The sequence below is a fragment of the Hippocampus zosterae genome, chromosome 19 (genome assembly GCF_025434085.1).
Source record: "Hippocampus zosterae strain Florida chromosome 19, ASM2543408v3, whole genome shotgun sequence".
NCBI classification, from domain to species: domain Eukaryota; kingdom Metazoa; phylum Chordata; class Actinopteri; order Syngnathiformes; family Syngnathidae; genus Hippocampus; species Hippocampus zosterae.
In genome coordinates, this window is record NC_067469.1 from 1,071,718 (window position 1) to 1,084,080 (window position 12,363).

The following is a 12,363-nucleotide window of genomic DNA, read 5'->3' on the forward strand; positions in this document are numbered from 1 at the left end:
GCTGCGAGAAAACAATCCAAATAAAAATGCAGACGCGTGATGGGGGAGGTGAGCCGACGGATGCTCCATTCGTTCGAGAGGAGAGGGACGCGAGCACGTGATATGCAAGCGCGCGAACAGGTGGATTGATAACAGCCCGCAAGCCGGGGCGCGCGCACGCGTCTGGTGCACGCGCGGAGCAAATCGATTTCATTTCACCGTTTTGTTTTGATTTTGCTGGGTGGTTCGCCTTTTTTTCTCTCGCAGCAGCATTTCTATCGCAGATTGATTGGAGGACGTGATTGATTTCCATTCAGATTTGACAGACGGCCTGATTTTATTGATCGTGATTTATGTTTTCGATTCAACAACATCAATGATTACGAAGGGAAACAGGATCACGCATTGCAAAATATTCGTTGCATGATGATGTCATTTGGTTAAGACGAAAATGACACGTTCAGTTCAATACTGTTGAAATGCTGCCCAACGTGACCAAGCTTGTGTCGACACGAGATATTTGTCTGGGCGACTAGCGACCTCTCCTGGTCATTTTTGTGCATAGAACATGGCTCGATCCATTCCAGTGGTTTTAAATCATCAAGTTTCAGCACCGTCGGTGTTTACCACGTTGCAGAACAACAAAATTGGGAATCGCATTCGATCTTTATCCTAAAATGGTCCTTCGTAAAATGAATATTTTACTGCGCCGAGCCAGGGTGAGTTTGTTCTTTCGTTATTTTTATTTACAGGGGTTTGTTGTATTCGCTTCTCGCCGTAATAGAGGCGACGGCCTGATGTATTTTAATTCTCTGGCCACTAGATGGCGGCATTTGTTTGCTGTAATACGTCGCAATCTTCATTTCCTCACTCTGCTCTTGGACCTGAAATGAATGAGTCTCAACAAATAAACTTGTACTGCACATTGCATGTACACGGGTGGACGAGTCGTCGGGATGTGTGCACCGCAGTCGTGCTCTTCAGGGTTTGAATTTTGGCTCCCGTATGCTTTTCGCATGCTTTCCTCGCGCTTGCGTGGGTTTTCTCTGGGATTTCCTCTCGCGGTCCAAAATCGCCCACCTCCGTTTTCTGAAGCGTTCCCTGAAGCGCGGACAAATTTTGCCAACCTCTGTGATTTGTGTAAAACTTGCTCATGCAGCCAATTTATGATAAATTAAGAGGTAATAACGCTGAGGGAGTAATGAATACAGTATATGTAGTCGCGAACATGCCCTTTTCCGGACTGAACTACGCATGCGCACGTTCACGACGCGTCACGTAACACGAGAAACTGACGACACGACAATATCAAGAAAGTACCGGCAGATGTCATTCTCGACGCACTCCGACGCATTATGCCTTGAAGCCTTTATGTACGGCGACTCCCCGCCTCAAAAAGTGAAACGATGCTACTTTCCTGTTCATTGTTTGCTATCTGACAATCATAACAACGCAAAGAAATAATTAAAAATAAAGCTATAATATCCCACCGAATTTATGCTGCATTTGGGTACCATTAGACAAAAAAAAAATGCAGTTGCACCAGTGCATCTTTGTAACCTCTGTGCGGTTCCCCGCCGCACTGGCGTTGTACGCAAGGTGACAGACGATAGAGAACTCCATTAGCTTCCTGGGAGAGAGAGACAACTGTGAGCTGCCTGCTGAGAAATCGTTTTTTTGCAAAGTCACAGTGTCCTTCTCCACCACAGAGATGGAGCACATGGAGGCATTGTTGTTTATTTTTTTTTATGTGGCCCAGTGAAAGCAAATCAGGGATGTCAAGTTCCATGATGCTTGCTAAAGTCTGACCCAAAATTTCAAATTGTCATCTATAAGCAATAATAAGCACAATAACAGTCATTATTCTTGACTTCTGATTTTAAAACGAGTTATCGTTTTCCTGTCAAACTGTGCTTGCAGACTTGCACAACGGTGAGAGGACGTAAAAATAGCTGTGGGAAGATGACAGTTAGATGGATAAAAATGGATGACGAGAGACGCGTCTCAAATCCCCGGAATAGAAAGAGAGCAAAGAGGGAACGATCAGAGAGGCTCCTTGTCACATCTTTGCCTGCGGTTTCGAGGCGACTCGCAATTCCGTCAAGCGGCCTTCGCTTGTTTGCTGTACCCTTTGCTCTGATTTCTCCAAGCTCTTACAGGGGGGGGGGGCAGTTGTCATGGCGAAGCGAGGGCGGCAGATGCCGCATCCCAAAGCAAATCCGCTTTGCTGCTTATGTGCAGATAGATTATGTACATTGAAGCCTTTCCTTCCTTCCTTCGAACCGGAGTGCACAGATTCTCTCGCCATGACCCCCCCCCCCCCCACGCCTCAACCATATCTGCAGTGAGCACGCACGCGCGCGCACCCTCTGCGACAGGGGTTTCCCGTTCTCTCTTTTTGCTGCTGATGCAGCGTGACCGGAATGATGCTTTTAACCAAGTCCAAGATGGCTGCCTCCAGCTGTCGCCCCCCCCCCCCCACCGCCACTCCACCCCTCTTGTTTTATTTATGTATGTATTTTATTTATTTATTTGGGTCTCTCCCTGTGCTTTTTCTGAAGGGGAGTTGGGGGCGGAGAGTGAAGTGGTGAGGATTTAAAATGAATGACCCCCCCCCCCCCCCCCCCCGAGGAGAACAATGTTCTTTTCCAAGCCGCGTCTGTTGCGGGAAAGAAAATTCCCTCCAATTCGGCCCGGACGGCCTTCCGCTCCGATTTGATGCAACGCCTCACTCGCTGACGCTTCCCCATGGAAACAGAAACACTCGAAGCTTCACTTCATGAAGCCCCCCCCCCCCCCACCTCTCAGTGGCTCTCGGGTACAAGCGCTTCTTGTTCAGCCCCAAAGTGGAAACAATCACTTCACTCATTTACTTAAGTGTCACATTTGAAGCGTGTCACTGGAAGACGGCGAGCGTGTCAAGTGGGCGGCGCCGAGGCCAAGGACATCCTCGCCAAGGACCTTTTCAAAATAATGGCCGGGCCATCTGAAGGAGAAAAGGTCATCCTTGCCGCCGCTTTGTAATATGCTCGTCATGCCTCCGCATGACCGCTCCTCATTAGACGTATATCGATGAAGCTATTTTGAGGAGGCGGCGGATCCTCTTTCCCCCCCCGCCCCCCTCCCTTGGGTCTGGTCTGTCCTCGGCGCACAGATGAAATACATTAGAGTTGAAGTAGCGGCGCTGTGTCACTTTGAGGCTTTTGTCTGTCTGAAGGAGGGATGGGGATGGGCGGGGTGGCGGAGGGCGGGGGGGGGGGGGGGGGTCATCCTTCATTGTCCCGTTACACAAGACTGACCGTGGCATGGGGTCAGCCAATTCGTCCCCTCCTCGAGACTGAGACGACTAGCAACAATTGAAAGTTAAACGTTACACCCACAAACAAAGAACGATGGTATTCCCCTTTTTTGTGGGGGCGGGCGGGTGGGGGGGCTGACTCGTTAGTTTAAGGCAGTCTTGAGTGTTGGCAATCAGTTGCTGATATCTCAAGCAAGCGTACGGAAAAGCCTTTTGAAGTCGTTTGTCGCCGAATGATGTTTGCCGATGAAAGCGTCAAGTCAGCGGGCCCTTTCGACATCAACGTTACGATGTCATGTTGAAGCTTTGATCCTTTTGCGTCACAAACGCGTCTCCCTCAAGTGGGACAAAAAGAATGTTTGGAACCCCCCCCCCCCACCGCCAAGATAAACCAGACCTCAAACGGTACATGAACGTATGTTTCCATTATACTGACCGGCATCCATCTTGTACAGCAGGGTGAGCTCTTTTGTTCTTGATTTTACTGCTTGGTGCTTTCTACCGCCTTGATTACCATTTCGTCTTACTCTTTATTGTGTATGTTAAATCGCTCCATGTACAGCACTTTGTATGCAGCGATGGCTGTTTGAAAGTGCTCCAGAAATACTCTCGTTCTCCCTTCCGTCGAGAATGCTCGCATGTCTTTGAGTGGTGATTGTTAAAAGGCGTAGAATTTTGGTCCCTGAGGATGAGGTTTCGCCACAGGTGCGCGCCAGAACTATGGCCAAAGACGCGTTGGCAGAGGCGGGCTGCTATTTCGACGAACTCAACAAGCTCCGAGCGCTCGAGCCCGACGTCAGCCAAAAGACGGCGGAGCTGAAAGAAGACTGCAAAGATTTTTTGGACAAAATCGTGCAGTTTCTGAAGATCATCGGAGGTCTGATGGACCTGGTGGACGCCTTGGCCGACGAGACGGAGAGAGAAAAGTTGAAGGCGCTCGGGACGAGAAACCTGCTCAAGTTTGTGGCCAAGCAGCGGGAGGCCCAACGGCAGCAACTTTCCGCCCTGATCGCCGAGAAGATGATGCAACTGAAGCGCTATCGTATCGAATACGAGACCCTGTCCAAAGTTGAAGCCGAACAAAATGAGTTTATTAACCAGTACATTTTGCACAAGTGACCGTCAGATCGGATTAAAAATTGGGACGGTCGTTCGGATGGAGATTTTTGATGCTTGATTACGCAATACATTAAAACTGTTGGGATGGGCCGCCTAGTCCGCGCGGAGGATTTTCATAGCATCCCCAAAACATCTGAATTAGGTGACGCTCGTTTGGATCGCATTGGTTATGACAATTTTTTTCAAAAAAATCAATTCTTTTGACAACATTTTTTTGTCAAAAGAATTGATTGTGAAAGCCGATGATGTCACAAGCCTCTAGCCAATCAGGTTGCTCCATTACGATCTATAAAGGGGAGCGTCAATCGGTGGCCTCTGGGGAGAGCAAAAGATAAATGGATGCTGTCTATTGTTTTGGGGGGGTGGGGGGGGGGGCTACGTACATTCAATTTCTCAGGCCACAGAATAGTTAAGTCAATTCATACAAAAAAGAAATGCGAAAAGAAATTTTCCCGCTCATGTCACACGGCCTGTGTTAGTGCAACCCACCCGGCACGAATCTCCACACAATAGGGGCGGAGGAGGGGGGTGGGGGGTCGGGTGGGGGGGTCGCCGCCTTGCCTGTTGCCGCCACCAGCGTCGCCCTTTTGTCACACGGCAACAATTAAGCATCCGCCGCCACCGCTGGCGAATCGTGCGCGGAGGCAGACGGGAGCCACGCACGCTCACTCGCGCGGCTGCCCAGCCCCCGCCCCCCAGCCCCCGCCCCCCAGCCCCCCGCCCCCAGCACACGCACGGGCGGAATGGCTTGAAAGGAAGACGAGACGGATTCTTTCGGAGGGGCTCGACGACAAAGTGACCGTCCGAGCGTCGCCGCGAGTCTCCCGCGCGTCTTTGCGTCGAATTGCTGCAATGCTGCGTTTGCAGGTGCGCGCGTGCGCGCGCGCGGCAGCGCCGGCGCCGTTCGTCTTCCGAATCGCACCGAGCCGGGAAACGAGGGTCTGATGTCACACGTCGGCTCGATCGGAGGAGACGGGGCGTCCGCCGGCTGGATTTTTTGTGGAGGATGCTGCGGCAAGCGATACACAGAGGGCTCAAGGCTTCCTTCTACTGGCTCGGCTTGTTCGTCAGCAGACACCCGGTTTTCTTCCTCACCGTGCCCGCCGTCCTCACCATCATTTTCGGGTCGACGGTGCTGAGCCGCTTCAAGCCGGAGACGGATCTGGAGTCGCTGGTGGCCCCGACGCACAGCCTGGCCAAGATCGAGCGAAGTCTGGCCAACAGCTTGTTTCACATCGACCGCTCCAAGCACAAACTCTACTCGGATTTACACACCCCGGGCAGGTACGGCAGGCTGATCCTGCTGGCCAAGTCGGGCGGCAACATCCTGGAACTGGCCGACCAGGTGCTGCGGGTTCACGAGCGGGTGCTGGATTTGCGAGTCCAGTACAAAGGATTCAACTACACCTTCGCGCACCTCTGCGTGCTCAGCCACCGAGACGAGCGCTGCTTGCTGGATGATATCATCGGCGTCTTCGAAGACATCCGACGGGCCGTGCTTGCCAACAGCACTTTCCACAAGGTGCCCGTCGGCTACCCCAACACCACCTTAAAGGTGAGCCAGCCTTCGACGCGGGCCCCGTTCTTCGCTTCTTTGCCCCCCCCCCCCCTGAAACGGAAAGCGATGGCGCAGGATGCAAATTGACGTGTCGCGATTTCTGAATGGATGTTGCATTCGCGCGTTAGCGCCGTGCGCGGCACATCACGGAACATGTGACGGCCGACGGGGGAGGGGGGGGCACCCTCTCCGTAAGGCAGACATCTGCAATAGCTTTCCGACGTTTCACCCTCCCGAAAAGGTGAATCGATGGGCTACGTTGCGTGTTCGGCTCTCCGCACACGCGCGGGGATGCCCTCTTTTTTTTTTTTTTTTTTTTTTTTTAATGCAGTGGTTCCCTCTTGCCACCACATGCGGCATGACACGAATAGACTCCATCGGAATTCATTTTCCACCTTCTCTCGTCACCTCAACCTTCTTCTCGCAGTCTCCGGAATACACCATTTGCAACAATTGCTCATGACCGATCAAAAGCCTCCCCCCCCCCCCCACTCCCCTTTGTAATGCAGCTGCATTTTCGGAAAGTGATTTATTTCCACATGCGATGCGTTCCGAGAGAAGGGCGGAATACGTGCGCAATGTCTTATTTTTGTGCACGGCGTGAGGCGCGGTGTAAAATCTGCGCGAGCCAGCGTATCATGGCACATGTTCGAAAGGGCTGTTTGCGCCGTTGTGGGCGTGAACAAAGATGACTTCCAATCAAAGTGGCCGGTGTCATGAGGAGCGCTCCGTTTTTCATGACATCGGGACCCGATTTCATACGCTCAACGATCTTTCTAATTCAAATTTTGAAAAAATACCGCAGAAATACCGCGGCTGCTCCGATCGCAAGCTAGCATCGCGGCCCGCTAACAACTTGCGGCGCTACCGAGCACGCGCCATGCGAAATAGAACATCGCCACGGGCTAACGCTAACGGCTACGTCCTCTCAACCCCTTTGCAGGACGGCCGAGTGTCCTTCATCGGTCATCAGCTAGGAGGCGTGTCCTTCTCCCCCAACAGCCGCGACCAACAAGTGAAGTTCGCCCGCGCCGTCCAGATCACCTACTACCTGCGCGACAACGGCCCCGTGGTGCAGGACGCCATCTCGGAACGCTGGGAGAATGAATTCTGCGCCCTGGTCAGTCGGCTGTCGAGCGGCGAAGCTCCGCGCGGAGCCGAGCGGCTGCACGTGCACTCGCTCACCTCCTTCAGCTTGTGGCGAGACTTCCACCAGACGGGGGTGCTGGCCAAGGGGGAGGTGTTGGTGAGCCTGGTGCTGGTGCTCCTGGCCGCCACCATCTCCAGCTCCATGCGGGACTGTTTGAGGGGGAAGCCCTTCCTGGGCCTGCTGGGGGTCTTGACCATCTGCATCGCCAACGTGACGGCCGCCGGGATCTTTTTCATATCCGATGGGAAATTCAATTCCACCCTCCTGGGGATTCCCTTCTTCGCCATGGGTGAGTACGGTTTCGATTGTCTTTCTGGGTTTTTTTTCTTTTTTTTCTTGACCTACAAATATAAAACGATCCCGTTAATTAAGAGATGCGTGACGTACGGGAGGCGGGATGAAAAGGAAGTTGAGCGCCAGAAAAGGAGAGAGGAGGCGTTGCAGCAAGATGGAGACGACTTGATGGAGTCTATAATTTGATGCGACAGGACCTTAGAGACAGCAGATGTCCACCCCCCCCCCCCCCTTGAGGCCCCGACTGACGCGTACGCCTCCTAGCACTGCATCAACGTCGCATCGGGGTTGCCGTCTGAAATGGATACTGACACCCCCCCCCCCCCCCAGCCGCCCCCCCCCCTCCCCCAATCTCCTCCTGTGGCACCTCCTGTTGAGAATTCACGACACGTACGTTTCTTTTTTTTTTGTTGGTTACAAGGGCCAGGGCGGCCCGGTAGTCCAGTGGTTAGCACGTCGGCTTCACAGTGCAGAGGTACCGGGTTCGATTCCAGCTCCGGCCTCCCTGTGTGGAGTTTGCATGTTCTCCCCGGGGCCTGCGTGGGTTTTCTCCGGGTGCTCCGGTTTCCTCCCACATTCCAAAAATATGCGTGGCAGGCTGATTGGACGCTCTAAATTGTCCCTAGGTGTGAGTGTGAGCGTGGATGGTTGTTCGTCTCTGTGTGCCCTGCGATTGGCTGGCAACCGATTCAGGGTGTCCCCCGCCTACTGCCCGGAGACAGCTGGGATAGGCTCCAGCACCCCCCGCGACCCTAGTCAGGATCAAGCGGCTTGGAAGATGAATGAATGAATGGTTACAAGGGCCCAGCTACGCAGACCCGTCTTGAATCTGGCCCCCCCTGAAAAGCCGTTTCTGCTAACGAGTTAGCCCGCGGCGGCGCGACGCTGACCGCGATGGAAAACGGCAAATATCGCCCGTCCTGTTCTCCTCTTCATCTGACTTCACAAGAAAATCCCGTCAAAAATCATCTCCAAATAGCCCGAATCTCCAAATAGCGCAACTGACGACTTCTTTCTACCGAGTTTGATTGGCAACAAGCCCTTGAAAAATGCAAGACTTTGTCGCTCGGAGCTGCTATTTTTAGCCCGTCTTCAATTCTTTTGAGAGCGCGCTTCCTGCAGCACCTCCCATGAAAAAGAGATGATCCGCCGCCACACCTATTTTTTTTTTTTTTTTTTTTGTGTCGACTCCCATGGGTGATCGTGCTGCAGCGTTCATTCCCGATATAGAATATTCACACGCAATCAAACGCACGGGGCATAAATAACGCTCAAAGGCTTTGCGACACTCTGGATTTAGAAACGGCCCCAAGATGATTTTGAAATCGAAAATGCGAATTGATATCTTGGGTTGATTTTGTTCACCTCCCTCACGTATTTCGATTGAGTTTCGATCTCGTCCGCAGTCGGACACGCCCCTTTGCAATCTGGTTTCTTTTCTGACAGCCAGCTCCAAAGCGGATTAGCATCGAGTGGCGCACATATTCCTTCCCTCGTTTTGCTTCGGCTTCTTTGGGGGGGTGGGGGGGTCATTTCGCACTGACTTCAGACTTTTTTTTTTTAAACCGACCGACGGTTCCCAGCAAGCTCATTTGAGGACGCTCGAGGGAGGGGAGTTGGGGGGGGGGGGCGAGCGGCTCCAAAAGAACGTGCATGGCGCTCATCCGGCCGTGCCAGCCGGGAGAGGTTTGAAAAGTGTGTCTCTGGTTTTCCGTGTGCCCCCCCCCAAACCTCCCGTAGGTCACGGGACCAAAGGGGTGTTCGAGCTGCTGGCGGGCTGGAGGAGAACGAGGGAGAACCTTCCCTTCAAGGAGCGCGTGGCGGACGCTTTTGCCGACGTGATGGTGTGCTACACCATGACCAGCTCGCTGTACATCATCACCTTCGGCATGGGGGCCAGCCCCTTCACCAACATCGAGTCGGTGAAGATCTTCTGCCAGAGCATGTGCGTGGCCATCCTGGTCAACTACTTGTACGTTTTCTCCTTCTACGGCTCCTGCTTGGTGTTCGCCGGGCAGCTGGAGCAGAACCGCTACCACAGCGTCTTCTGCTGCAAGATTCCCTCGGCGGATTATTTGGAGCGCCAGCCCACTTGGTTCAAAAGCATGATGAGCGACGGCCAGGAACCGTCGGCGCACCACGACAGCGTCCCCTACCAGAACCACTTCATCCAGCACTTCCTGCGCGAGCACTACACGGAGTGGATCACCAACACCTACGTCAAGCCCTTCGTGGTGATCCTCTATCTCATCTACGCCTCCTTCTCGTTCATGGGATGCCTCCAAATCAGCGACGGCTCCAACATCGTCAACCTCCTGGCCAGCGACTCGCCCAGCGTTTCCTACGCGCTGACTCAGCAGAAATACTTCAGCAACTACAGCCCCGTCATCGGCTTCTACATCTACGAGCCGGTGGAGTATTGGAACGCCACGGTGCAGGAGCACCTGAAGACCCTGGGCCACGGCTTCAACAAGATCTCCTGGATGGACAACTTTTTCGGCTACCTGCGCGCGCTCAACGTGAGCGCCTCGGGCAAGAGCGACTTTGTGCGCCTGCTCCGGGGCTCCTTTCTGCGCAGCCCCGAGTACCGGCATTTCACGGAGGACATCATCTTCTCCAGGAACCGCGACGGCAAGGAGTACGACATCATCGCCTCGCGCCTGTACCTGGTGGCGCGCACCACCGAGAAGAAGCGCTGGGAGGTGGTGGAGCTGCTGGAGAAGCTGCGGCCGCTCATGCTGATCGAGAGCATCAAATTCATCGCCTTCAATCCCACCTTTGTCTTCATGGACCGCTACGGCTCCTCCGTGGTCTCGCCCGTCCTGACCTCGGGCTTCAGCGTCCTGGCCGTCCTGATCCTGACCTTCTTCCTGGTGGTCAAGCCCTTGGGCAACTTCTGGCTCATCCTCACCGTCACGTCGGTGGAGCTGGGCGTCTTGGGTCTGATGACTCTGTGGAGCGTGGCCATGGACAGCGTCTCCATCCTGTGCCTTATTTACACGCTGAACTTCGCCGTGGATCACTGCGCGCCGCACCTCTACACGTTTGTGCTGGCCAGCGAGCACACGCGCACGCAGTGCATCAAGTCGGCGCTGGAGGAGCACGGGGCGGCCATCTTGCAGAACGCGTCCTGCTTCGTCATCGCCATCGTCCCGTTGGTCTTCGTGCCTTCCAACCTGACCTACACGCTGTTCAAGTGCTCGCTCCTCACCGCCGGCTGCACCGTGCTCCACTGCTTCGTCATCCTGCCCGTCTTCCTCACCTTCTTCCCGCCCTCCAAGAAGAGACGCAAGAAAAAGAAGCGGGCCAAGCGCAAAGAACGCGAGCGCGAACGTGAGAGGGAAAGGGAACGCGAGGAGATCGAGTGCATCGACGTCCGGGAGAATCCCGATCACGTGACCAACGTCTGAGCCCGTCGCTCCTCTCGGCTAGCCCGACGACGCCATTCGACACGGTTTCCGCGGAAACGACGCCGCCGCATAGGTGGTTGAATTTGCAGGCTTGACCCGCTTCAATTGATTTTTCCTCCAAAACAGCTTAAAAAAATTTTTTTTTTGGTCCCTATTTTGGAAATGTCTTTCCACATTTGACCTTTGGCCAGTTTTTCACCTCAAATTAGCCATCGTGGAAAGTAGCTTCAAATGAATCTGCCCAGGCATCATTAAATGTTCTATTTTCCTCAGTGTGTATGTGCGTGTGTGTGTGTCTTGGAGAACAATTGCACTGCTCATGAGGGATCAAGGGGGGGGAGGTGACAAAATGGACTGCGTCTGCATGGCACCGCATTGTACGTTTGCATGTATGGAAACTTGTTTGATATTCTTTGCAAAAATCTCCTCCGGGCGTATGTTTGCTCTTTCGATGCATTTTTTTGCGGAAAACGGTTAAGATGCGGAAATAAGAAAAATGAGTCTCGTCTGATCCTAAACAAAAGCCAGAGGATATTCCAAATGTAAAATAAATGTATTATACCGTTTTGTATGTTTTCTAAGAAAATATATCCTACAGAAAGATTTTTGACATGATTTTCGTAAAAAAGAAAAAAAAAAGAATGAAAATGGGTGGTGGGGGTGGGGTGGGGGGGCGGATGGAACACAGTAGACCAGTAATAAACAGTGGAATGTTACCAGTATACTAGATGTCATTCCTTGCACAGTGCACGCTCAATGTTATGCATTCACGCTGAAGTGGGACATGCCGGCCGCCATTTTGTTTTTGTGTCTTGACTCCGTTTGTCTTCTATCTTGCCTCATTTTCACAGCTAAGTGGATTGCGGGACGTGGGTGGGGTGGGGGGCATACACACTCATGGCTTCATATCTCTTTTTAAACAGAAAAAAAGTCCAAATTGTCTTCACGTTTAAAATCATTGAGATATCGCAGACGTTGTTTTGTTACCCCCCTTTCGATATGAATTGAATCCTATTTCAACAGTTTTCATGGCCCATCGAGTTTCATGTTGGATTTCATGTCCTAACGGCCCGACAAAAAGAAAAGCCTAATTATGATGTGGCCCGTGACAAACATGAGTATGACACCCCCCTCATAGAGTGTTCCTACCGCGCATGTTTTTGGAACGTGGGAGGAAACCCGAGTACCCGGAGAAAACCCACTCAAGTGACACGGGGAGAACATGCAAAGTCTATGCAGGAAGGCCGGAGCAGCCTTCTCCAAACCCTGGACCTCTGCACTGTGAGACAGACCAGCTAACCAGTCAACCATCATGCCCCGCCTTTCTCTCTCGAAACACACACACACACACACAATTATATATCAAAACATTATCCTGACATGACTGTGAAAAATGCACTTCCAATAAAGTATTGGCACCGATAGTTGTTGTTTTTCTGAGAAATGTATGTTAAGAGTCAGCGTCAGTAACTAATAAGGAAACCTGTCATCAATTTTGTTTGTTTTTAAAAAAAAATCAAGTTCTGTGCTGTATCTGTTTTTTTTTTTATTATCT

The 12,363-nt window shown here is 52.5% G+C and overlaps 3 protein-coding genes across 3 annotated transcripts in view; 2 read left to right on the forward strand and 1 right to left on the reverse strand.

The window, feature by feature from the left end:
• Window positions 1-12,363, reverse strand: part of cd2ap (CD2-associated protein) — a 157,567-nt gene that overhangs the window by 117,096 nt on the left and 28,108 nt on the right. The window lies entirely within an intron of this gene.
• On the forward strand, window positions 3,820-4,438 carry LOC127592337 (intraflagellar transport protein 20 homolog). The gene has a single exon (XM_052053013.1). The coding sequence runs from the start codon at window positions 3,998-4,000 to the stop codon at window positions 4,394-4,396; it is 399 nt and encodes a 132-aa protein (XP_051908973.1). The 5' UTR covers window positions 3,820-3,997; the 3' UTR covers window positions 4,397-4,438.
• Window positions 4,915-11,122, forward strand: ptchd4 (patched domain containing 4). The gene is made up of 3 exons (XM_052052972.1): window positions 4,915-5,951; window positions 6,898-7,393; window positions 9,139-11,122. The coding sequence occupies exons 1-3, from the start codon at window positions 5,403-5,405 to the stop codon at window positions 10,806-10,808; spliced, it is 2,715 nt and encodes a 904-aa protein (XP_051908932.1). The 5' UTR covers window positions 4,915-5,402; the 3' UTR covers window positions 10,809-11,122.